Source organism: Falco naumanni, chromosome 1 (assembly GCF_017639655.2).
Source record: "Falco naumanni isolate bFalNau1 chromosome 1, bFalNau1.pat, whole genome shotgun sequence".
Classification (NCBI taxonomy): domain Eukaryota; kingdom Metazoa; phylum Chordata; class Aves; order Falconiformes; family Falconidae; genus Falco; species Falco naumanni.
In genome coordinates, this window is record NC_054054.1 from 117,259,637 (window position 1) to 117,284,763 (window position 25,127).

General features: G+C 46.1%; 1 protein-coding gene across 1 annotated transcript in view; it reads left to right on the forward strand.

Annotated features, from left to right (window-relative positions):
* SHISA6 (shisa family member 6) overlaps positions 1-25,127 on the forward strand; it is a 245,721-nt gene that overhangs the window by 55,471 nt on the left and 165,123 nt on the right. Inside the window, 1 exon segment of the mRNA XM_040580616.1 lies at positions 2,705-2,800. Within this exon segment, the coding sequence (XP_040436550.1) occupies positions 2,705-2,800 (96 nt within the window).

Genomic DNA, 25,127 nt, shown 5'->3' on the forward strand with positions numbered 1-25,127 from the left:
TTACGGCAGCCCCCAAGGCGCTTCTAAAAGTAAAAGCCGTGTACCCTCATTTTTACACTGTGAAGCCAAAAGAAATGATCACAAGTGAGCAGGAATAAAAAAAAAAAAACACACCCATATAAACCAAATGTAACATCCTATAATGTATCCATAAAAAGAGAAAACTCGGGCTACTTGAAGTCTACAAATTCAAGTTTCTCATGGGAAAACATAACTCCTGTTCAAATGCTAATGGATTGTTATCACAGGGATGTTTTAATTTAACTGCTGCCTACTATAAGAAGGGGCAGAGCAAGGTTCAGAGAGCAAATGGCTGATGAATGATCTTCAATCTGCCAGTAAATGTTTACTTTTTTTTTATATATATATATACTTCCCCTTCTTGATCTCTGTCTTAAACAGATTCTCCAAGGGGACATATAAAAGAGCTGATTTCAGCTAGAGGTGATAGCACTTATTTGTGTGTTTCTTTTATTCTTATTTAAAATGGTAAATTTATGGCACTGATAGAGCATCAAGTCACCAGAGTAGCTAGCCCTGAGAGCATAGAAATTGATGGCACATGAGCAAAAATTGGCTTACTGGAAAGAAAATAATGCAGCACATTTCAGAAAAGTGATAGAGAAAAAGAAAGCAAATTGGGTATTGCAGCCAGAAACCATCTCTGCAGGCTTCTCAGGACAAGAACAAACATCTCATGAAGCACAAATCTCTTCCAGGGACTCAGAGGCAAAGGTCTGCCACCCTTTTCCAGGAACACCACAGCCAGAGCTTGCAGGAGCTAGGTAGGAAGAAGAGAGAATGAGCCCATGATCTTTGCTGTGGAAGCAGAAAATCCTTCTTTCTTTCTTTTCTTTTTTTTTTGTTTTTTTTTTTTTCTGGAAACTCTTGGCCAATGTATGGGTTTTTTTAAGGTTTTTACTACCACTTTGCGTTACTATAACTGTAAAAAGAAAACTGTCTAACACTCCCAAACCTGTAGAAACACCTTATAAGTGTTTTGAGAAGTGTACAGGGAACACATTTGACTGACCTTGACCGGAAAAAATGTGAGAGGAAAGAGAGTGGGATGCTTTTTCTGTTCGATAGGAATAAATATTTCTCAGAAGTCTCAGCATCTTCTGTCTGCTGTACATAAGCCTCCTCTGAGAACCCTCAAGATGCTCATGTGATGGCAAAAGTTGTGCTGGGCTGTCCTGGCTGGGCAGATGCTGGTGTCCTCCCTGAATGGGGAGTGGGCTTCGGAGCCGCTGGGATCCATTGCAGGGCAGAACAGCTGCACATTTTGGGACGATTCACACCCTGCGGCGGTGCTCACCCTCAGCCCACTCATATGCAGGGTGACAGCAGTAGTGGCCTGCAAAACCACTAGTAGCTGCTGGGATACTGGGGCAGGAATGACTGACTGAAATGGAAAGAACAAACTTTGCAGACTGATGAGATTTTAAAGTCTCTGTTCTTAGTAGTTTTCACAGTGTTGCCAGAGAGCCTGGAAGTGGATGAGGACAAACGGCATTTGGTCTCAGTGTTTGAAAAATAGTAAAGGGCTGTAACATCTGTCAGGAGCAATGTGAGCCAGCCAGAATATAGCCCCAGGCTGCATTTCCACCTGGATCCCTCATGCCCATTTGCCGCCCCCCCCCCCCCTAGTTTCCTGATTCAGCTGTCCTGCCCGGGTGCCCTGCACTGGACCATCTGCCGTGCTGGACTTGCAGCCACCACAGCTCAGGAGAACAGTGATGCATCACGGGCTCGTGCAGAAAGGCATGGAGAAGATGGAGACTTAACAGGGAGGGAGCTGCACTCCCAGCCCCTGAGGCTGGCTGCCTTCCCTCCCCCCACACCTATCTTATCTTTGCCTCTTTCAAAAATAAAAGGAACAGAAAAATTAACAACATGAAAAAGGGAGGAGAAGATAAAGAGTATCTGAAAAATTATCTATGTCCTCATTTCAGAGCTTTGCATGGAAACAGGGAGGCAGAAGGCCTTTTTCTTTATTAATATATTAAAATATTAAAAAGCTGGGTGTCTCCTGAACCTGCTCTGTTGTCACGGACTGAGAAAGATCCTAGGAAGCGTTCTGCAAAAGACTAGTTGCACTTGAGAAACTATCCAGGGATGCCATTCAGGACCAGAGCAAATCAAGGCTAAAAGGCAAAGTTTGCGATCATACCGTTAACGGGGACCTGGTCCAGCCTGGACAAGAGCGATACTCGCACCTTTGCTTTTGTGCTGAGATAAAACCTCTACCAACAGGACTTGGTGGTGTCAGGGGCCTGGCTGGGAGGAATCAAAGCCACGTCTCTTCTGCTTTCCTTTAGCTCCTTAGTCTTGTAGGTCTGAGCAGGACCAATTCCTCCGGCGCACTGCTCCCAGCAGCGATGATCAAGTTTCCCGGAGACTGAGGTGCCTGGTTTGGCACGTTGGTTGGTTCGCCTGTCAGAATCTGTTTGTTCCTTGGCAGTTACCAAAATATGCAATTGTTCTTCTTCCTATCTTTGCCAATAAGGCAATAAGACTTTGACGCTCTTCTATCTGTTCTGCTCTGTTATAGCCTCTGATTGCCATTAGTAATGTAACCATGTGGTGGGACCTTGGTGCTCATATATGAGGGTGACAGCTGGACTGTATAGCTTATATGTGTGTATATACATACACACTTACACACTGAGTAAAGGTTTCTTTGTTTTATTTTCCTCGGCAGGTCACTACGGAAAGGATGTTTATCGAAGTGGAGGGCCAGATCTCCATAATTTCATCTCCTCCGGGTTTGTCACATTAGGAAGAGGACACACGAAGGGTACAGTGGAAACAATTTTTTGCTAAATAAAAAGATTGTTTTAAATAAACAAGCTATAACTCAGAAGCTGGGTTCTAAGTGCTATGAGATAACAGTATTGGACTGCAGTCAGTAGATTTAGTCTAGCGAATATTGCTGCAGGTAAAATACTGTGCTCCTGGCAGAAGCTTTTAAATCCTAGCAAGGGAGACAGTGGGAGAGTGTCGAGTCAGACAGCCAGGCTCCAGACTCCACTCTGACTTTACAGGTCAACAATTTATACTGCTTTGTGTTTTCTTGGGTGCATGGTTGCAAACCACCATTGTGCTGCTGTACTTACAAAGGGAAGGGGAGGGAGTGCAATGCTGTCTCAGGGCAGGCAGCTGACACTTCACGAGCGCGTTTCTGCATTTTTTTGTTTGACTTCTGGGCTTTTTTTTGGAGGGGGGAGGTATTATGAATATTTTATAAAATTATTTCTTTTTAGGTCCTAAAACGTATATTTTATGTGTTCATATAATCTGTGATATAATGTACAAACATGAAAACACAAAAATATACATATACTGCTCTGTGTATGTTCTGTGTATATGTACTGTATATAAAATATATGTTGAGAGACAGTTGTAGCTATATTAGATAAGTAACCATATATCCCAGGAGTTGTGGTGACACAAAAGCTGTGAGATCTGACTCAAAGTAGCTGGTCACCAGAACCCCAGATGAATGTTCATTTTATGACGTTGTTGCGTATTTGGTGAGTTTTTATAGTGTACAGTGAGCCTATGTTTGGAGCATCTTTCTGTTCACACCCGCACCCTGACCGAGTCACACTGGTGCACTGGCAGTGGGTTGCGACACTGGGAGTGCAAGCATGTGCCATGCCAGTACTCGTCTGGTTTTGTGTCCTGCTGACTTCTGAGACTGTTGTACATTTATATAGACACAATGTATATGGAGATACCTATATAGACACAATGTACTGTATGTGGAGATGTGTCCATGTGCTCGCCTGGTTGAATGCACCTGTGTTGTTTCTGTGGATGACCATGACTCTCAAATTATTAAAAGACCTTTATTTTTTTCCTACATTTCCTGCACTTTTTCAAAATCTCCACGAGTGTCATCCAAAGCAGTGTTGGTCCTGTAGAACTGTCAGAGAAGAAACAAATATATGTATATTGTCTGTGTATGTCTGTGTGTGCTTAAATAAAGTTTACTGAGGCTGAGGCAGCACCCGTGGGACTTGTAATACAATAACCTGCAATTCCAGCCTGGCCCGGCGCCGGTGGGAGGAAAGCAGAGAAAACCACCATGAACCTTCAGGCGGGCTGGGAACTGAAGTGGTTCAAGGAAAAACTCGTGGATGGCATGTCACACAAGGTCACCCTTTCTCCTCTCCATCCAAAAGGCGTTTGACAGTCATATCACATCAGGCCTGACAGTATATTTAGGGTGAGATAGGAAGCGTACCCCCGTAGAGGTGCGGTGTGTCCTGATAGCCTTCATCAAGCACATGGATAACCCCGGGCAGGGACTTAAATCCTGCCTCTGTTGTAGACATTTGAACTATTTTCAAGTAGTTTTCTGTACGATATACTTTCCCAGTTCCTTCCAAACTAATATAAAACCTGCTTTCCTTCTGTAACAGAAAATTCTCGGTGGCTCTGATCTTCTGTAGATGGGCCAGTGGTTTTTTTCCCACCTTTCCCGCTGGCTTTGCTGGAAGCCCCACAGAGCACATCTCCTATCCCTGGGAAGGTGGGAGAATGGGCGGTGGGAATCCAGACTGTTTGCGTGCCACCTCTACCAACAGCCGCCAGATAGGGTGGTGCTTTCCAAAGTGAATAAAAAGCTTTTATTATCAGAAGAAATGAAACTATATGTTGGCTGTTTATGGACATAGAAGTGTGGATTGGCCTGGCCTTTGAATTGACTTTTCAGCTACCTGTAAATTCGCACTTTATTTTAATAGTACTTTAATGTTAATTTCTAACTTCTCAGTCGTGACTCTCATGACTGGTGCAAGGGATTAACATCTCCATGCATTCTGCAGGCAAACTGTCTTGTTTGCGTGTGCAAATGCAAATGTGTAGATTTGTCTTTGTCTGCGATATGATTTGATTGCCTACTTGTGCTGTGAAAGCAGGGCCTGTGGATATAACAAATGACTGACTTAGGGGCTCTGTCATAAGGATTGTGCCCTACATCATTTGTTGATGATTATTGGAAACGTTACATGATAGATTTCCTGTGTTTGCTGTGCACTGGCCACACAGCTGTATACGTAGATGGGAGAGATGGCAGCAAGGGCTGCAGCCCTGAGCTTCAGCTGAGCAGCTTCATGCTCAGATTTTGTCCTATTTCAGTTCCAGTGCATGTGTTAAAATCTCCGCCTCAACTACCATTAGCCAAATAACCTCGCCCTGCCTTGTTGTTACACCGCCATGGAAAACAGTTCTGCTTTCAGACTGAACAAAGCCAATGAAGTTTATTTCTTTGCACTGGAAGACACATTTTTGGTGTTTTCTCAACTGTCTTCTGTGCTGTGGCAGAACTCCAAGTGCTGAGTAATGTTTAAGAGCTAATCTATTTGGGGCAGAAGACAAAGATGTGAGACATGCCAAACTACCATGGATACGAAATCAGCATATTCACATGTCTGACATCCACAGGCTCCTGCAAGATTGTGATTTATGATTCTTATATGACACTCCATTGGGCAATGCATCACTGCCTGGCATTTAAGTCTATAAAATCACTACAGAGTACGTTCTTCAAACCATGGTAAAAGACTTCACTGTCAGTCTGTCATGATGATCTTAGGAATGAATCCAAAGTCTCTAGGTCGTAGAAAGTCTCCATGGTGAGAAACATGGCAGGGCTAATCTCATCTAATATTAGGCAGGTAGAAGTTAGACATTTTATTCTGAGGTAGCAGCCTGAAATTCCATGTAGAGACACCTGGGAGACACCAGCACCTCTAAAGGAGCATTCACTGGTGTCACGAGACACTTCTTTCCCCCTCTAGCAAGAGAGAAGCCCTGGTCTTAGGTCTTTTAGCCACCAGGAAGGCAGATGAGCCCTGCCTGCCCTGGCTTGTGTAGGAGTAGCTACTATTGCTCCAGTTGCTGTGGTAGTTGCTATGAGAGTACAGTGCTCCAGTGAAACAAGTAGGAGCGTTGGAGACAGGAGCTATCACATCCCTCTGTGCATCCCTCTTTTTAACCTGACTTAAAAAGCTGCTTCTTCAACCTGTTCTCTCTCCGAGCATCTTGCTACTCTCAGATGTTCCAGGTGGAGACTACCCTGACACGGGCTGTACTCGCTGTCCTGCCAGGGCTCTGCAGAGCTCTGCTCAGCCACACAGGCGGGTGTAGGAACTTACACAGCTGCAAGACAACATGGAGCAAGCACCCACATGGATATTCAACCACAGCGGGTGAACAAGTCTGAAAGAGCAGTAAATTCACTCCACATTGACTACTGCAGATCATGATTGTTGAGTTTTCAGGTAACAATGATTTTTATTTTGGTGTGGTTTCTTTTACTACCAGCCTCAGACCTTGCAAACAGTTTCTGAATGGAGCTGGGCTCCTTGTATTTCACCAGTCTGTGACAAGAGTAGAAATTCTTTAGAGCAGATGATAAGCTTGCTTCGTCACTAAACAACTTCTTTGTTTTCCTGGTAACTCTGCAACAGTATTAAAAACAGTGAGGTTTTTGCTGGGAAAGCATAATTTCCCAGATGAATGGAGTGCCAGGGGTCAGGGAGCAGTGAGGCAGGAGGAACGGGATTTTAGATCCTGTACTGCGGGGTCATCTTAAAGGGAAACCCAGGACTTTTCCTACCATCTGCTAGATTCTTGTAAGTCTAGGCCAGATCCTTGAGAAGGTGCAGAGGCAGGGCAACAACTTGAAAAGCATGTCTGGAAAACTCAGGGAGAGTCAAGTGTCCCCACAGCCTGCCCAGTAACACCTTCAGAAATGGAACCTCTCACTCATGGTTCAAGGCTGCAAATCTTCACTGTTCCTGGGTTCACTGGGAGATGTGCTCTGTCAGAGCACATGCAGGAGTCTCTTCAAGCATCCTGCTAAAATTGACACCTAGGATGTTCTCCAGCAGCACCAGTAGGCAGGGGAGGAAAAATGAACCATGCGTCTAAGTCAGTGTGATGTGGCTGTTCAAGCCCGACTACGTTGCTGCTGGTATCTCTGGGGGTCTGCACCAGCGTCCTGCGGTGTGGGCAATGTAAAAAATGATGTTGGTGCAGAGAAGCCAGCCTGGGGAGTGAGCGATAAAAGCTACCCGCAGTCCCATTTTATCTTGTGCTATCGGGTATGGATATGGCAAGATTTACAGCCTACATGTGGGATTTGTCTGTCTGGGCCTCTGTTCTCACTGTCCTGCAGCATGGTTGTATCTCATGCATCTGCAAAGTGGGTCAGGAGACTATTTCAATGGTACAACGCTTCATGTAAGGCACAGCTGTCCAGTCTGATCTGGTTTTGTGCCTGGTGTGTGTGGGAACATAGTATGTGTCCTTCAGCCTGACCTCACACCCAACTAGACATCACACTCCCCAGATACAGCCTCACCCATTGCCGACTGATAAATATTCCTCCCCCTGTTACCCGAACTGATGCATAGCATCCAAATACAAGCAGAGGGGAAAGCGAGAGGTCAGCTGGTGCTGACTCTTGCGTTTTCACAGATCTTTGGCAAAATCTCCCTCAAATCAGCTTTTTTGGTGCGTATTCAAAAGAAGCAAATTGCTTTTGATCTAGTCCCACCTTAGAAAATGATCACCTTCCCCTCCCAGACCATGTGCATGAGTTGTTCTGAGGACAGACAGACCATGCATCCCACGGTGCCAGAGCAGCGGGAGACGGCAACCACATGGGTTTGAGGTTTGGAAGCTGCAGGGGTTTGTAAGAGCGAGAGGAGACAAAGCAATGTCAGGATGGGAGGGAAAGCTGACAAGCTTCAGGTGGCAGCTAAGTCTTATGGCCCCTCCTCACCTGCTTGTCACCTCACCGCTGGGCTGGCACCTTGTGCTGCTGGTTCACGGACAGACCCTCACCCACCAGTAGCTCCCTGCAGCCGCCTGGAGACTCAGCCCACTCCGGGGAGTGCACGGTGCTCCCACAGGCGGGAGCTGAGGGCTGGGGTCAGCAGGGTCACTCAGGCTTATTGCAGGACAAGTTTCAAGAGTAAAGCAACAGCTTGCTTTATCTGACAGTTTCACATTTGTGTTTGTTTACAAGAGAACCTCCTACAAAGGCAAACATGGAAGAGGACAAACGCAGCTTTAGATTGTACTTAGCAACCAAGATCTTCCTGAGCTGCTTCAGTGTCTCAGCAGCTGAGGTGGGCGGCAGCTCCATGTTCTCCTCTTCTTCTCCCCTGGGAGTTCCAGAGCTTTCCCAGCACCACGTCTCTCCTGCTCCCACTGCAAGGTGATGCGTTCCTTCTGCACAGAGAGAGGAAGCGCAGAGTAAATTACTCATGACTAAGTCTATGTTTGCTAAAGACATCATTGCCCAGTTCGTGTTTGTGTGACTCTTGCCGATGATGATTGGGCTGTGGGACATCCTGTGTCAATACGAGGATCAGCTTTCCTTCCTGAAATGTCTTGATCTGCCCATCCATTGTGTTCCCTCATTTGCACATTCTTCCCACCTGCACTGGTTTTTCTGCAAGCTGAAGGATGTCTGTGACAAGCTCTGTATTTCATAAATGACATATCTGTATGCAAACTAATCTCTGTGCAGACACCTCAGTGGATTTATAATATTCAGCATGCTGCAGGCTTTGCATACAGACTAAACGTGATATGACATGATAAAATGGGACCAGGTGTTCATACTGGATGACACCACCTCCTCCTCTTGTACACCCATTGTACCCATTCCGCTTTTACACACACAGATGTTCCTTTTGGAGACCCCAAACTGAGCCTCTTTTACAAGCATCATCTCAGGAACCAGCAGTTTTACTGGTCTTTTGGCATGTAAATATGATTCAGAGATGAATAGGAGGAAAGAGATTCATTAATGTTATCATCATTAGCAGTTTGAGGATTCTGATTCCTCTCTCCAACACTGCCCTGGTTCCCTGCTGCCGTGGATGGTTCCCTGTTGCTTGGTTGGCAGCCTTGTGTCCCAGTTCCTTTCCCAAAGTGCTGCTTCATACCCTTAATTTGTTATTTTGGGGTCTTGGATTACATCTGTCGCAACCAGCATTGGGCCAATGCAGCTACAAAACATGCAATGAATCAGCTCCAAGATGGAATTTACTACCTCCCCCCATCATTAGTAATCTGAACTTGCAGTAGACTCATTAATACAGGGAAAGAGAGAAGTTTAAGGGTCATTTTTTTACCTACCTGCATCTATAACACTCCACGAATAGATTACGAAGAAACCGAGGGTTAGGTATGTTGAGTCCTTTTGCCCATTAAACACTTGTTAAACATTTTGCATCAATGGAGAGATGTCAAGCCAGAGCCTGCTGCATCCCAATGAATCATTTTATGTTCGTCCTGGATAATATCTAATGATCTTGATGGTGTCTTGCAGCGTGTGTGATAAAGATCACTTGCATTCTGATTCCAGATTAATTTCAACTATTGCATATTATGACACTTAATTGTATTGACTTGAAAATAGGATCATTGGGATGTGGAAACTGCTTCACAGCTTTGCAGATAGATTCCATTACACAATAGGGCATTTCAATCCGCTCTGAATTATTTAATCAACTTCAGACGCGACCGTCCATTTCTCAGCAGAGTCTGGACAGCTCTTTTTTTTTTATAGCCCTCTGAATAGCTGGGTGGGAGGAGAGCTGGGTGGGAGGTCATGGGAACCATACTGATGCCTGCAGCGGTTGTGCAGCGTGCCGGTGTTGTAGGCAAGGAATGGGGTGAACGTGACCAAAACCATATCAACCCCTGGGCTCACCTTCTGCAAAGTATGTTAAAATAACTAAGGTGATGGGTTCGTGCCTTTCTGTCTTCAGACAAACTGGCCACAAACCTGCCTTAAAGCACAGCCTGGAGAGGCTGTTTTGGAACGTGGCTTGCCGAGCTAGTGTGCCCTGTGCCATGAGCAATGAGCAGGAGGAGGATTGGCAGCTAATCTCAGACCGAGCCTTCCTCAAGCTCGTTAAAGAAACAGCAGAAAAATGACCCCAAGCAGGGCATGGAGCACATCTATCGTTGCTAAACCTGGAGATTGAGCTTCTCGTGGCAAGAAGCCCACGGCTGCTCCGTAGTCAGCCAGCAAGTGGTGCCTGCTGCTTGTGGCGAGGAAGCGAGCTGGCCCCATGGGCAGCCTGGCTGGTGCATGGGAAGAGATCCTCGTGGTCGCTTGGGATCATATTGTCCCTGGTCAATGGCATTTGTAACTCAACCTGATCCAACATGCTTCCTGGCGGACACAGGCAGCACTGACGTGGGAAGAGAAGATGCCAGTCAGGTTGGGTTGCCTCTTCTATCTCACTGAGGGATGGGTAAACCCCGAATCTCACGTCCAAGCCAGGGAAAGGCCATCCTGTGCCCTTCTGCACGCACACAGGCAGGCAGGGTTTAGCCATGTGTTTTGGCAGCTAGCACTGAAACTTGCGGTATTGGAGCTAAACTTGCACCTGACACTTTCCAAAAGGCCATGAGGCACCTCTGGCTTTCGACTTCAGCATGTGGCCCCCTTTAGAGACCCAGGCATGCACAGGAGTTTGGGATTAGCCTTCACCACTGCCACTGCTGAGGACCTTATGTTTCCATGCCGATGTAAATCACGGAAGTTATCACTCAGCTTGTTCTCCATCTGTGGTCACTGAATTATTTTGCTGCCCACTTCCTTGTCCTACAAACTCCATTGCATCCAGCACTCTGCTGAGTTCCTGTGGATGGTTTTCAGTAATCTATATTCTAGAATGGATTCCTTTTCTTTCTGCTGTGTGTTAACAGTATATCAAAATAAATTACAATAGCTGAGAGGAGAAGAAAAAAGCCCTGCCTATTATCGGATGCCCTTTCACAGAAAGTCTGTCAACTCTCCATGATGTTTTGGCAGGTGCCTTTGAAAACTGAGCTGAAGGCTGGTGAAAAGCTGGCAGTTGCAGCCCAGCTATCTATGAAACAGAAAGCTTCAGGTGCATGCCACAAAGTTCCCTTTGAAGAGTGTCTTTTTCTATATTTGTTATCAAGAAGTGATGTATAAAAAGCCTTATGATTTCCTTCTAGTGTCACTGAGCGTCTCAGACTGGTTACCTTCCCAAACAGGGATTTAAACTGACATTAAGAATCACCCTTAGAGTTGGCATACTGTTTCTTCAGCAGGTCAACACTCAGTCCTAATGATCTTTGCAGATTGTAAATAAGAAATTCAAATATTATGAAAAATTGGAGATTCCTGGGTGCAGGTAGGGGACTTTGCAGAGGGATCTGTAATTCTTTAAGCACCTGTGATCTCACCAGAATGACTGAATCCCGTGGTCAGAGTTTGACAGATGAAGAGCTTGGGCATGCCCAAAAATCTACTGCTATAGCAAAACCACTGTGTTATATAGGGTTTATCTTCTACGGTTCCTTGGGAGAAACATGGGCTCATCATCAGAGAAGTGTCTTTGGAGACACAGGTCCCACATTTGCTTTCCAGATTTATTTTCTAGATACGGTACTTACTCATATGGAAATTATTTGGTCTTAGGAACTTCAGTTTGTGCTTTAATAGACCGTGTAAATCTGTGGACAGTTGCAGAGGGTTTATACAACAGATGCCACATTGCAAACAGTCCTTGAGAGACAGACTTGAACTTACTGATTGCCTTTTTCTACTCTTTTGAAACAGATTCACCTTCATCTCTTGACAGCGTGTGGGCCCCTGGCTGTGACCAGTTTATGTTATGCTAGTGGCTAAAGGCCACAGGTTGAAGATGGGAACCATGATTCCTAGATGGGGACAAACCAGAGGGAGACATGCCCCAGATGTCTCATTCCTTCTTGTCCTGGCTTTATAGGTGCACAACAATCTCTCTTGAGGCTGGAACCTTAACTTTCACAGTGTACAACACCACTTTGCTGTCCCAGATCTGCTGTTACACAGCTATGGTTCTGTAGTCATGTAGTTGCTGTTCTGTTCCTCAGCTGGAGGAATTCTTCCTCATATTATCAAAAGTCAGTTTTGTTTAATTCTGTCGTGACTTTGCTGCAGGTCTGGTGTCCGTGCTCCAAGAGGCATATAGCAAAGCAGCCAAATGAGGGCTTTCCTACTGCAGTTGTTTTGCAGTCAAAAGGATAATAAAATCTTCTTCGCCTAAGCACAAAAACTCTGACTTTTAGTGTCTTGGGCCCTTAATCTAGCTTTGGCTGAAATAACAGAAGCTGAACTGTAATCTGCTGGTGTGTAAGACCTGCTGCTGTTCGTGTCGCTCTGTTGGTTCAGAGGCAGCAGGTGTAGATGGTTTTGCCCTTTCCTGCAGCTGCCGTTGCATTCAGGCAGGGCAGGTTTCCTCTTCCAGGACAGGGCAGATCCCACAGGCCGAGAACCTCTTTCCGTTTAGACTGTCTCGTAGTGACTAATGCTGGTGACATTTGTCAGTGAGCCATTAATCTTCCATCCATGGGCTGCAAGGACACTTTAGAGGGCTGTAGTGAAGCTAGACAATTCCTACCCTCTCTGGCTTAAAGTCAGGCTTGTACTTTCAGCTAGGCACCAAAATCCTCAGTGGAGAGAGCCTGCACCTGTCATCCAGCCTGATGCCACAGGCTGAGGTCACCAGCAGGACTAGGACGACTGTTGCCCTGCCAGGATGCAATGTGGACTGCTGGCAGCCTTGGGCTTGTGGGTGACAGGGTCCTTACAAGGGTAAGACCTCTGCTTCCACAGGCTGGCACAGCAGATGCTGGAGGAAGTGCTGAGAAGTTTGCACAGTTGCGCCCAGGTCTTAGAAAGCAGAAACTTCTTTTTTGCTCCAGAGAAGGAGCAGTTTCCCTCTGGCATGTATGTGAAAGGTCTTGCTTTAGCCGGAAGAAAATTCTGGCTGTTGAGTTTGTCTTTGTGTGTTCAGGGAGAGACGGAGCTCAGCAATTCCCCACCTGCTCGAATGGCATTGCTGGGACTGAGTTCAGGTCATGAAATCAGGCTGTGGCACACCTTTGTCACAGGTGAGGGAAGTCCGTGCAGTGCAAAATTTGCTCCTGCTTTCCATGAACAAAAAGCACAGGGCTCCCAAGGAGCAGGGAGGAGATAAGGGGAGCAACTGCACTACCTTGTCCTTTGTCACTGCCTTGAGGCTGAGATGAATTCACAGTCCCCTGAGGCTGGAATTGCTCCTGCTGCCACAGCAGTGGGTGGGCGGTCGAGTCAAGGTGCCACCGTCCTCTCAGGACTTGAGGAGAAGGAATGGGTAGCCCTCATCTGACATTTTGCTGCAGATGGAGGTGACTTGCTACCTAGAGGTTCTCAGGGTGCTGTAGAGCCAGGAGGTTCCAAGAAACCCTAACAGAAGAGCAGATCACATTGGGAAGCGAGAGAGTGCTATGGACTGAAAAGGATGATCACGGTATTTTCTCCTTGCTTGAGCTTCCCAAAGCAAACCTTGCACTCTTCTGCTACCTCTCTTTTAGGGCATCAGCAAGTGCCCTAAAGGTTATAATCTGTTGGGAAGAAGCACTCATGGTCCCACACTGGGTGAGAGAGGAGGGATTGCACTGAATCCCCCAGCAGCTGTCCCAGAAAGCACCGCTTTTAGAGGGCTGAGCCCCTTCCCACTGCTCGGCTCCTGACTGTTCCTGAGACAGCTATTTCCCTTCTGACAGCACCTCCAGTTCTCCTCAGAACTGGAGCAAACCCATTCTGTCATCCACAGTCCTCAGGTAGTGGCTTTAAAACTTCTCAGGGTCCTGAAATCCCTCACGCAGGGGCCATCACATCCTGAAAACAGATGCCCACAATCACTTATTGCAGCAGTGTGCCCTTATTTCCTTATATAAAGGCAGTCGTGATGATTTCTACAAAGGTTTTCCTGCATGAGGCATCATTTCCATGCTGCTGGTACTCTCGTGCATTTGGGCTGCTGCTGGTACTCTCATGGAGTAAAGCTGCCACAACCCAGGTCTGTGGCAGTTTCTGGGACTGGTGGTTAGACTGAAGACATGATTTTTTTCTTTGACAGGTGAAAAGCAAGGTTCACCTCTTTTTCACTGACACTCCTAATTTAGTGGCTGCAGAACAGAGAGCAGTGCTTCAGCTGGAGGCAAATGATGGGACAATGCCCATAGCCAGAAGACACACGGAGCAAGAAGCCTTCACCCAGTAGCAGATCTCTTCATGACCTGTTTTCTGACTCTTGGACAGTCCTAGCATCCAATGAATCAACAGAGAAACTGGGGGGTTTGCCAGTAATTCGTATAGCTGACATACAGTTCCTGGATGACAGCCTAGTTCCTCAACTAAAGAGCTGATTCCAAGCCCACTTTCTGCCAATGACTGGTATTTTTTAATTGATTTCTATGGCCTGCTGCAGAAAATAAGCTTATGTATGCTAGTGCAGACCATAGCATGCTGCTGTTGCACACCTGCCCCTTAAGAAAAGGGCGGGTTTGTTCCCAGTGTGCATTTCCCCTTCTGAACAAGAAAGGAATTAAACAGATGTTACAGCCCTTAAAAAAATAAAATAAAATAAAATAAATTGATGTTCCTGGAAGAAATATGCCTATAATATGAACAAAAAGGAGTTTGCTGGTCAGGCTGAAAATTGATCCCTGACTCTAGGAGTCAAACTGGATTTTGCTGTGGGAGTTTGTTCAAACGTTGTGATCAATGCGTGAGACAGATTGAGCTCACCCGCTTGTCTTCCTGACTATGACACGAGAAATGTTAGTGCAGGCAGCAAGATGCAGATCTGCTGAGTGAAAAGCCTCATCCTGCACCATCATATTTCTGAGCAGATTGCGTCTGTGTGAGGCCATATCTGTGCACACAACTCAGATTCCTCTTTGGAAACACAGCCCTTCACATCTTTATTAAGGTACTGTACTCATCTGTTCTTGTTATGTCATCACCCTGCCTCAATTGTTTAAAGTATAGCACAAGTTTTATTCCAAAGTATATGTTGCTGTTATTAATTTAAGATATACTCAGATACCAAGAGTGTACAGTCTATAAAAGGCATGTCCTCATATTCATTTTAAACCAGGAAACTAAAAATAGAGCCAGTACAAATATAGGTGATGAGAATAACCTGAGGTTCATATTAGGAGATATAATACGAATAAAGACTTTAGAAGTGCCTGGCAAAGTGTCTATGCTTGGAGGGAGCTGCAGATAAAAGTTTGCAGAGTAGATTTGGGTCAGAGAAGGTAGTTTGGCAACTACTACTGATACCGTCTGTATGGCAACTGGAAGGCATTGAATTAAAAATGCTGAGTTCAGAACGGACAGCAAGAAATACTTTTTGACTCAGTGTGAGCTTTAGCCTGTGGTTCTCACTGTCACAAGGTGCTATTGAGATCAAGCGTGTGCAGGACACAGAACACAGATCATGATACTTCTGCGGTTAGTGAGATAGGCAAAGCTACTGCAGGCGTTAAAAGATGGAAATAATAAGAATGTTCAGGTCTGAGGCTTAACTGCTCAAACTATTGGGACTGGAGAAAACCTCCTCGAGTTCATGCTGTCCCGTAAGTGTCCAGGGCAGGGGTTCATCTTGTAACACAGTTAATGCTGTGTACCCACAGAGTACCAGAAATACCTTCCATTCGTTCCAGTTTGGTATGACCCGAATGGAAAATAGGACACTCCAGCTAAGGGGAGCAAGAACTGATCAGCCCCTGCATGGAAAGAGGTTGGCTCACAACTGAAAAGTCAACTCGCTGTGGCATGCCTGTAGATGGCATGAGGTGGGGGGGCCACAGCTGACCCTCACTGCTTCGTAGTGGTCTTGGGATGCCGGCAAGGGGACACAGCTTTGGCGCTGTGCTTGGTGACACCTCAACCTTTTTTTTTCTTAGGGTTCCTCAGCCTGCTCGGACCTCAGGGTCCTGGCTCAGGACCACCCAGCCTGTGGGCTGTCCAGCTTTGTCCTGTTCCCCAGACGAAGCCTCCTGAGCTCTTCTGGCTGCTGCATGGAAACAGAGCACAAGCAAAACACAGATCTCATGTGGTGGTTGAGCTGACCCCAGTTCAAGCCCTTGGTGGGTCGTTGATAGTCCCAGGGGGTGGCAGGGAGGTGTTTTGCCTCCTGCAGGCTCCAAATCACCAAGAGCGAGCTTCGTCAGCTGTAGCTCTGTCTAGGCAAGTGCAGGGCTGGCACAAGCCAGCAAATGATTGAGTCTAGGCAGTGCAGAGGAAAGATGAGTGGGAAAAGATAAATGTGTGACCTACCCTCCAGTGCCACCACACCAGAGTGCAGCCCAAAAGGACACATGGCATTGAAGCCCACAAAACCACAGCACTTTGTTCGCATCACCCACTGTTTATCTCTGTCTTGCACATTTAAGCTCAGTGAAGGCTCTGACCCCTGCCTACTGGAAATGAAATATCTTACTGGGGGCGCAGTACCCACAGCATGCCAGGCTGCTCTCTTCCCATCCCTGCCCTCCAAAAGCAAAGCAGAGAGAGAGACAGGTCCTGTCAGCAGCTTGGCAGTTTCCAGCCCAATTCTGTGCCCTGTGGCACATCCTGACACAGGCTCTGCCACGTAAGTACACACACAGCCCAGCGACTCCCTATCTCGCTGATGCTGAAGCATCCTCCCCTGGCTCATCAGGGCAACACCTGATGCCAGTATGGTCAGCTCTGACCTGTATGTTGGTGAGTGAAAGGAAGAGGCTGTGCAAAATGCTCCACATTCTGGTGGCTTTTCCCACCTCTGGTGAGGTCTCTGGGCTCCCCTGCAGCGTCTTTCACGTGCAGAGCTGGCAGATGTATGGTGACACTTTGTCACCCATGCACAGAATTGCATGTTCGAGTGCACTGCGTGAAGACCTGACTTTCCCTGATCTGATCCTGAGATTCAGCTCTTATTTTTCAGGATCCCTGAAGTGCCTTGCGGTCCTTTGAAATTCTTCAAGTAAGCAGCAGCGAGGCAGAGCCCGACAGCACGTGAGGGATGCAGGCAGCCACAGCCGGCACGTGGCAGGAGGCTGCTGGGACAGCGTGTCCACAGCCTCTGTCACGCATCTCCCTCCAACCTGCCACAGAAGAGAGCTCTTCTTCCCGTTGTCAAGGGGATTGTACATTGTCATGATCATGCTCATTACAGAGCTTTCACCCCCTTAGATGTGAATAAGGATTTGTACAAGACAAGAGAAAACAAAAGACATAGCTGCTGTTAGATTTTCTAAAAAAGCCTTTCAGAGCTGCTGTCTTCTTTCTCATATGCAGATAAGGTGGAAGTACCTTGAAATATTTAGGTGGAACCACACAAGAGACACAGAACTGGGGAAGGCAAACACAACACAGTATATTTTTACCATTTTCAAAGCCTTTTCCTGTACCAATATTTCCCAAGGCAGTCATCAAATAAATTGGGATGACTATCTTAATTTTGAAGTTGAGGAAGGAGAGACAGGAACAGGACTGGAACATGGATCAAACATGATGCATAGTTTGGTGGAGATAAACAGAAGATTGAGCGTGAGAAGGAGATACAGTGACTACATCTACCTTGGACTGTGGCATTAGTTGTGGCTGCTGTACACAGCTGAGGTGACATTCAGAGCATACCAGAAAAGGGGTTCAGGTCTGTGGTATCCTCAGGATGACCCAGGCAGCATGGATGGGACAGAAACGGGACCTGTTCAGTCTGTCCTTGCACCAAAACAACAGGGTCTGGATTATCCTCATGTCTTGATGGTGTCAGGGTTCTGCCTTGGTCACTTGCTTATGCAGAAATAAATATATTTTCTTCAGAAGGATGCTGAGGTACCCAAGTTGAGGTGCTGTTCAGGCTTTAGGACAGTCTAATCCAGAAAGCCTTCTGTTCCAGGTCTCTGGGATCTGGGAGCAGTGCTGGCGAAAATGAGATTTGGCGATAATGGCCTTTTCTTCCATGGATTCTACAGCAAACCCTGAGCAGCATTTGAGAGGAAATGAGAAGGCATAAGCAGGGTTAACTTGTCCTGTTCAAGTTCCCTTTTGCCATCCTGCAGTGTGAGGACTGGCTGTTAGTTGAGAGATAATACCCAGCAAACGCCCCATGTCTGTACAAATGCCAATTCAGACATTCCTATCAGCAGAAATTTAGGAGTGTCAGTATCTTCTTCCGAGTTTGCAATGAACCTTGTGATGGAGCTGTGATTTGTGGTCGCTTTTGGTGCATCAGCTGATGGGAATAGGACCAGGTTGCATTGCTGCCTAGGAGAGAGGCACACATTTGTGGTTACGTGTTTGCTCATACCAGTTTGCCAGGCCTATATGAGTTACAGCAGATATTCCTCTTTTCTTTCTGAAACAGGCAGCACAGACAAAACAGAGTCGATATGGCATCTCCGTCTGACTTTGCTACTCTCTCTGCTTTGGTACTACCTAGGAAGAAAGAGGCCCTGCTATGGAGGGCATCCCAAATCACTCATTCAGAGCAGGTCAGAGGAGCCTCATCTTAACCATGCCTGATCTCTCCAGTGGCTACCCAGGGTGACTGACTCAAAAAGAGACATCTCTAGTACATCTATCTGGGGGATCCCCACCTTCTGGTAAACGCGTAGTCCTTACACAGAGCAGATACCCTGATCCTCAGGATGGATATGGGCCATCCACTAGGAAACAGAACGAAGGCACCAAAAAATGATGCCTTTGAGCTATTATCTAGTCCTCTCTACACAGGAAATCACCCACAGAAGGTGCGGGAGCCACTGAGCAGCTTCTTTTTGTCTGCTGTGTTCAAGGATGATTAATTCATACTGGAGCAGGCACAAAACTGTGCTGCAAAGGGGGTTTTCTGGGAACCAGTTGTCCTGCTAGGCAAGATGAGACTAAAGTTTAGCTTGTTTAGCCTGGAAAAGGAAGACTGGGAGACATGGGATCATCCCACATCACCAGCTGTGGCTTAATAGCTGAGAGGGAAAATCATGTGTAACCTGAAGGACAATACCAGGGTGAAGATTGTAGAGAGATTTAGCGCAGGATTTTTAAAGGTCAGAGCTGTGCAGTTCTCCAACAGTCACCCAGTTAGTGTGTTGGTGTGCACTGGGACAAGAACACAAGCTCTGTAGCTTGGAGCTTTGTCAATTCTCTGAGGAACACTGCCCCAGCATTCATAGTCCAAGGCTTTGAGGATGGTTCCCTTTTTCTCACTTGGGAGCACTCTGAGAGGTTTGGAGCCCAGCAGGGGCAATGTTTCTGTAATAACCCCGTGCCAGCAAGCCAAAGTGCCTGGTGGGGAGCAGGATAAAGGACAATTTCCCAGAGAAGGGTGGATTATTTGGATCTTTATATCTCTTTTCTGAAAGGACAAATAATATCCCTCAAGAAAGAGCTGCTGTACCTCTGTGTACATCAGCTTCCAGCTGCTCAGACTTTCACAAGAGTGGTATCTATTCACAGCCTTGCTCTGCAGGAACTGAATGCATCAGAAATAAATCACATCAGGCTATTACATTCCTCTCTTGTATGCCCACTGGTTTTCTTGCAAAGATAGGTCCCATGCCTCAAACATCAAGCCTCCAGACCTCTCCAACAAGAGGAGGAAATGCAGTTCCATGGACAGGAGGGGCAGCCCTGCAGCTGGTACCTAGGACCGCTCCTGCCCCGTTACACTGCAGTCCACCCTCCTCCTCAGGTGACCCCATGCTTTACAAGGCTTACAGTAGCTGTGGAGGCTCACACATTGCTCCTGGAGACGGGATTTATTTCATCTTACTTATACCATCTAAAAAAGGGGCTTTTAGTCTAAACTGGTCATGTAGGCTCACTGAGATGAGAGGTGGGCATCTTTGCAGCAGATCAGCTCATCCTAGGAGAGGTGAGTTTGTGTACATAAGAGCCTAGATGACCAGCTAGAATTTGTGTACAAGATTTGCAGCTAAAACCGGGGGGGCTGGGTGTAGCTTAAAATGACATGCCCTAAAACTACAGCTAGGAGAGGCATTTGCCCCTGCCTGTTCATTCCCTCCCTCTCAGTTCATCTTCCTTTGCTCCAGGACGAGCACTGGCGCAACCATGCAATGAGCCAGGTTAGAGAATTCAGGCTGGATGAAACCAAACCCGGACTGCTTTGAACCCGAATCAGTTCACTGTGTATCCTCATGGATGCTGTGCTGGTTTGAAGACAGGCGTGGCAGGGAGCAAGCTGCAAAGGGCAGGGGAGGAGTGATGTGACTGTTTCAGCAGCATTGCTCCTTAAAACGAACAAGAAACTCCAGCATGAGCTGAAGCCCACTCTGCAGAGTCACAACACAGTGCATCACAGTTAAAAAGCATGGCATTATAGAAAAAAAATTGTAGCTGCCACCACATTTTAAGATTTGTGTTATGAAGTACAAGAGCTCCTGCTAGCACAAGCTGTATTTATCTTGCTTGTATTGATCCTTGCTCTGCCACTGTAATTTCTTGTCTTTAAGGATTCTCGGGTGTTTCAATGTAAGTCTTCACTGACTTAAAAGATAAGACAGCAAAATCACCGGTTGCTATGCACAAGCAGGAGAATTCATGTTGGGGAGCCAGAAGGCTGCAGCCACCCAGAGAACGGGCTTAGGAGGGTGCTGGTGCTAGAGCACTCTGGAGCTGAGATTTCTTTATCTGCATATGTCAGCATGAGACACTCTCACAAAAGGGTCTCCCTCGAAATACACCCTCATTCTCTGGCACAGAGGGCCGGACTAGAACGCTGCAGCCCAGCAGCTTCTCCTGTGAACGGAGTTCACACAGCCACGCTCCCGACAGACCCCGCAGCAGCAGAGGCTTCGGGGCTGCCTCGGTAGCATCGTTTTTTCTCTAGGATGCTTTTTCCTTAAGGAAGATGGCAGTGTGAATGTGGCTGGAGGCAGGTTTGTCTGAACCGTAAGGATTTTAACACGCCTGTACTTCTCCGCCCCCCCACACCTTAAGCCAGCTACTGATACCATGCCAGGGCTGCATGCAGACTTACAAACCATATGCTGCTAAATTAGTCTCACCACCTAGTGAGAGAAAAGTTCAGAAGAAACCCAGACTTCTGCATTGCATACTTATTACATAGAGCTGAGCCCTTTGATGGATTCTTCTGATGTCCAGAAACTGTGAATGTTCGAGATGTCAACACCAAAACAAGGTTGGAGAAAACAACAGAAAATTGTCCCATCATCACCACGAGAGCAATGATTTTTCCCTGGCAAAGGCTGACGTGACAACAAAGCATAACTATTACTTTCTGAATGGGCTGAGGCCAGCACAGACATTTATGCTGTCACGAACAGCCCTGGCTAGGTAGAAATAAGGTCGAACAGGCTCCAGCTCTGTAGGTGATGGGGAGACCCATCCTCCAGGCTCCTGCCAACAGTGTGCTGCTTTGAACCATGGAAGCGAGAGCAAGGGCAAATATGAGGATGAACTGGACAAGACTATGAGTTGCTGGGTTTGGCTTAGTTGGAAATATTTTTTTTTTTTTTTTTTTTTTTTTTTTTTTTTGTCACCAGGGAAACAGAAGCAGAAATGACAAATGCTTTCAATTTGTCAACATTTTCTGCAGATATTTTTGGTCTTCTGATGAAAAACAAAGCATACATATTTCTCAGTCCAAAACTATCTGATTCCTTTCCCAAACTGAAAGCTGTCAGAGGGCTGAAGGCACAGGTGGGGTTCCTCAGATGTCACTTGTCACTTTGGACCACGATCTCCTCTCGCTCCTTTGCTGGCCTCCATCCCAGGAGGTGTCACCATTCTTGGGCAGAGCCACCAGTGTGTGTCACAGCAGCCTTTGCCTGCCTGAGGTGGCATGTGGCAGCAGCAGGGCACTGGGACCCAGAAAGGGAACGTGAAACACCTGAGCTGCAACTCCAACCTTCACTGAAGGCAAACTTACCCAGTGCATCTTATAAAAGTGCCTTATTCCTGGCTAGGAAACAGCTGCCTTTGTGTGGGAAAAGGGTTTAGTAAACAAATACATTTTAAAAATATTTTTTTAGGAAGAAAAAGACAGATTTTCCTTCCTGTAAAACTCTCTCAGTACAATCTTTTGATTTGTGAAGTTAATCTGAGAGACATTGTAGGAAGTGAACTGAGGAACTACAACCTGCTAGGACTTTGCTCAGCTAAGAGCCATGTCTCTGCAGATTATGTTGAGCTGGACCGATAAATCCTGCTGAGAGTTCTATGCAAGTGTCTCGCGGAGAGCAAAGCTCTTTGATTATTCTGTTGCTACTTGTCAAATGCAAAGGACCATGTAAAAAAAAAAAATCATTTTTAGCCTTCAGAATTACTATACTTTCCCTCTGCTTTTGATGTCTGAGGAGAAAATAGCCCTCTGAAGAAACTTGATTTTTTCAGAGCTATTAACAAGTCTTTCAGGGTCCCAGGGTGACATAACAGGTCTAGTCTGACTCATTCCATTTAAGAGTGTCTCCTTCCAGCCAGAAATAGCTCTGTATGCAGCCATAAAAAACATGAATCAATTAATGTCTTTTATTAACTAGACATACAGATAAATCCCCTCAGTCAGGGGCACACAAATTACCAGCTCCTGTTTCTTCTCCCTCCTCCTTCTCTTTGTATCTGGCAGCTTCTTTATTAGACCTTTTTGGATGTCGACTCCAGGTTCTCATGGCTACTTTTGCAGCTGAGTCTCAGGTGTTCTGGGTTCGAGAAGGATATGTCGAGAAGATACTGGACCATGCTCGAGGAGATCATTAGCTTGCTGGGAGAACAAGGAATGTAAAAATTATCTTGGACAGGGAGCACCAAGTTAAATAGGCGCGTAGGCTGGACTGGGAGAATGAGGCAGAGGCAATGGCTTCACATGGAGTACGTGGGTGTGTAGTACATGGGGAATTCAATGAAAATGCATGTATGTTAGTGGTATTTATATTAAAGCAGGTGGCACGCTGCTCCTGGCTTAACAGTGACTACAGCTCCCTCCCTTGCCACGATCTGATCCGCTGGGTCCCAGCACGCATTTCCCTAGAACTGGAGGAAGAAGAGTTTCACTTTCTTCATCACCCTGGCGGGCGCACCGTATCCCCACAACAGGTGGGCGAGCTGCGGCTCCACATCCCCCGCTGCCCCCCATCCCGCTCCACTGCCACCAGTGACCACCAGCTTCGGGGCCCCTTCCCACTAGCATCAGGCCTGTGCTTAGGGCCGGTTGAAGCTGGTGAGCTCAGGCGTGAGGATGTGTGGGAATGCCCTGCTCCAGCTCTACTGTATCATTTTGGTTTAATATCTAATACTTAAAGGCCTGAAAATACCGTGGTTCGGATCCCTCTTTCCATTGCAGCCCCTTCTGCAGTAGGCAAGCACAGGCAGTAAGCGTTAGCAAGGGCGTTTTAGCATCTGTTCTTTTCGCTAGGCTGGGCACCAACGACTGGCCAGACTCACAGGCTTAGTCCAAAAACCTGCTGGCTGCTATTTTTAAAGGGGGAAAAAAAACCCAACCAAAAAACCAAAAAAACACCCAACCTTCTCTAAATAATCTCTACATGAAAATAGGTACATGAGTCAGAATGCACACTGAGAAGCAGGAAAGGCTTTAAATAATAGGATTCATTCAGCTACAGCATCTAATCACCCCTGAAAGTGACAGATTAGTTAAAACAAAAGAGTTATTATCTAGGAAAGTAAAAAGGAAACCTGAATTTGTTCATTCCCTCACACAGTGCGTACAGGGAGCCTGCATTTCATTAGGCACCAACCTGAAGGGCTTCAATAGCCCCCCCAGTGGAAGCAGAAGTACAATTTATGAATGCCTGCGAAAAAGTCTCCCTGCACCATTGCTTCGTTTTAACCTGCTTTCCAGGAGAGTGGCTCGAGAGGGAGCAACAGAGGCAGGTCTAGCCAGGCTTGTGTCTGGGACCATGTAGAAAAAAATAATGCAACCCACAAAGAGTGGCTCAGTGTAAGGCTTTTGAATCAAACGCAAACAGACTCCACCGCACGGTGTGTACAGTGCATTGAAATGGAAGTTCTAGGGAGGAGAAAATTTTTAAAAAGTTTTATTTTACTACTTACAAAAAAAAAAAATAAATCCAAACCTGCTGTGCAATAAAAAGAAATAATAGTCAAGGAAATTGATTTTAATTAAAAACAAAACCTCAAATTTGGTTATTACTAAGAATTTGCTCTGCTTTAAAAGCTTAAATTTTTGCTCCAATCTTTTCCTTCAAACTTGAGATTTAGTCTGGTACGTTTTCATATGATGAATTTGAATTACTTGAACTTTCAGACTTCATTTATTATCTGCCCATGCTAAAGATGTTACTGTAGCCTCTGATCTATGCTGACACTCAGTGGAAAAATCAGCTTTTTTTTTTTTTTTTTTTCTCAAGCGTGTGAACTTTGAGAACAGCATGATGCTGCATATCTGAGAGGTAGGAGGAAGAAAGGAGGAGAAAGCAAGCTGATACTACTAACGATTTACATGCAATGCCAGCGTCTAACTGCCCTGCACTTCAGTGTCTGGAAGTTTCATACAGCTGTGCAAAAGCTAGTTGGAGTGCCCCTTTATAGGCAGGGAGGCAGGCATGGAGAAATAAGGACATTTACACGTGGTTATACAGCTCAGTGGGAAGGCTGGGACTGGGAACCTGTTTGACTTTGATGTGCTGAGACTGGATGAATCAAACAACACAGGCATTGCGGAGCAGAGGCAAACACCAACTGACATACCAACCTGCCAGCACAACGCACGTGCAGCATCCTTGAGACCCTGGAGTTCTTCATTCAGTTTGCCAAATCAAGAGTTCCAGCAAGCTGCATCCTTTTTTATTCATGAGCCCTAACCTAAGACTATATTCAAAGAAAGATATTCCTTTTGTTGTTGTTATTGTTGCTGCTGTTATTATTCTCATCATCATTTTTGTCATCATCATCATTATTTTCATTATCATCAAAAAGATAAGGAGACTGTCTCTTCTGGTTTGGGCAGGTGGCAAGACGTTAGTTGAGAAAGTGGCATTTGGTTTGATAAGATTCTGTTCCTTGGGGAAAGAAACAATTAATAGTCATAGTTGTATTTATTCAGTAGATCTGGATAACATCCACTTAATGTGTCAACAGACTTAGCTAATAAATATTCCACACCTCCGCCAACTCTGTTGGAAAGCCATGGGGAACAGCAAGGTACAGGGAGCAGTCACATGCAGTCCCAGTCTTTGAGAAAGGGATGAACAGTTGTCCTGGCTGTGGTCATCTGGTAAACCTGATTTAA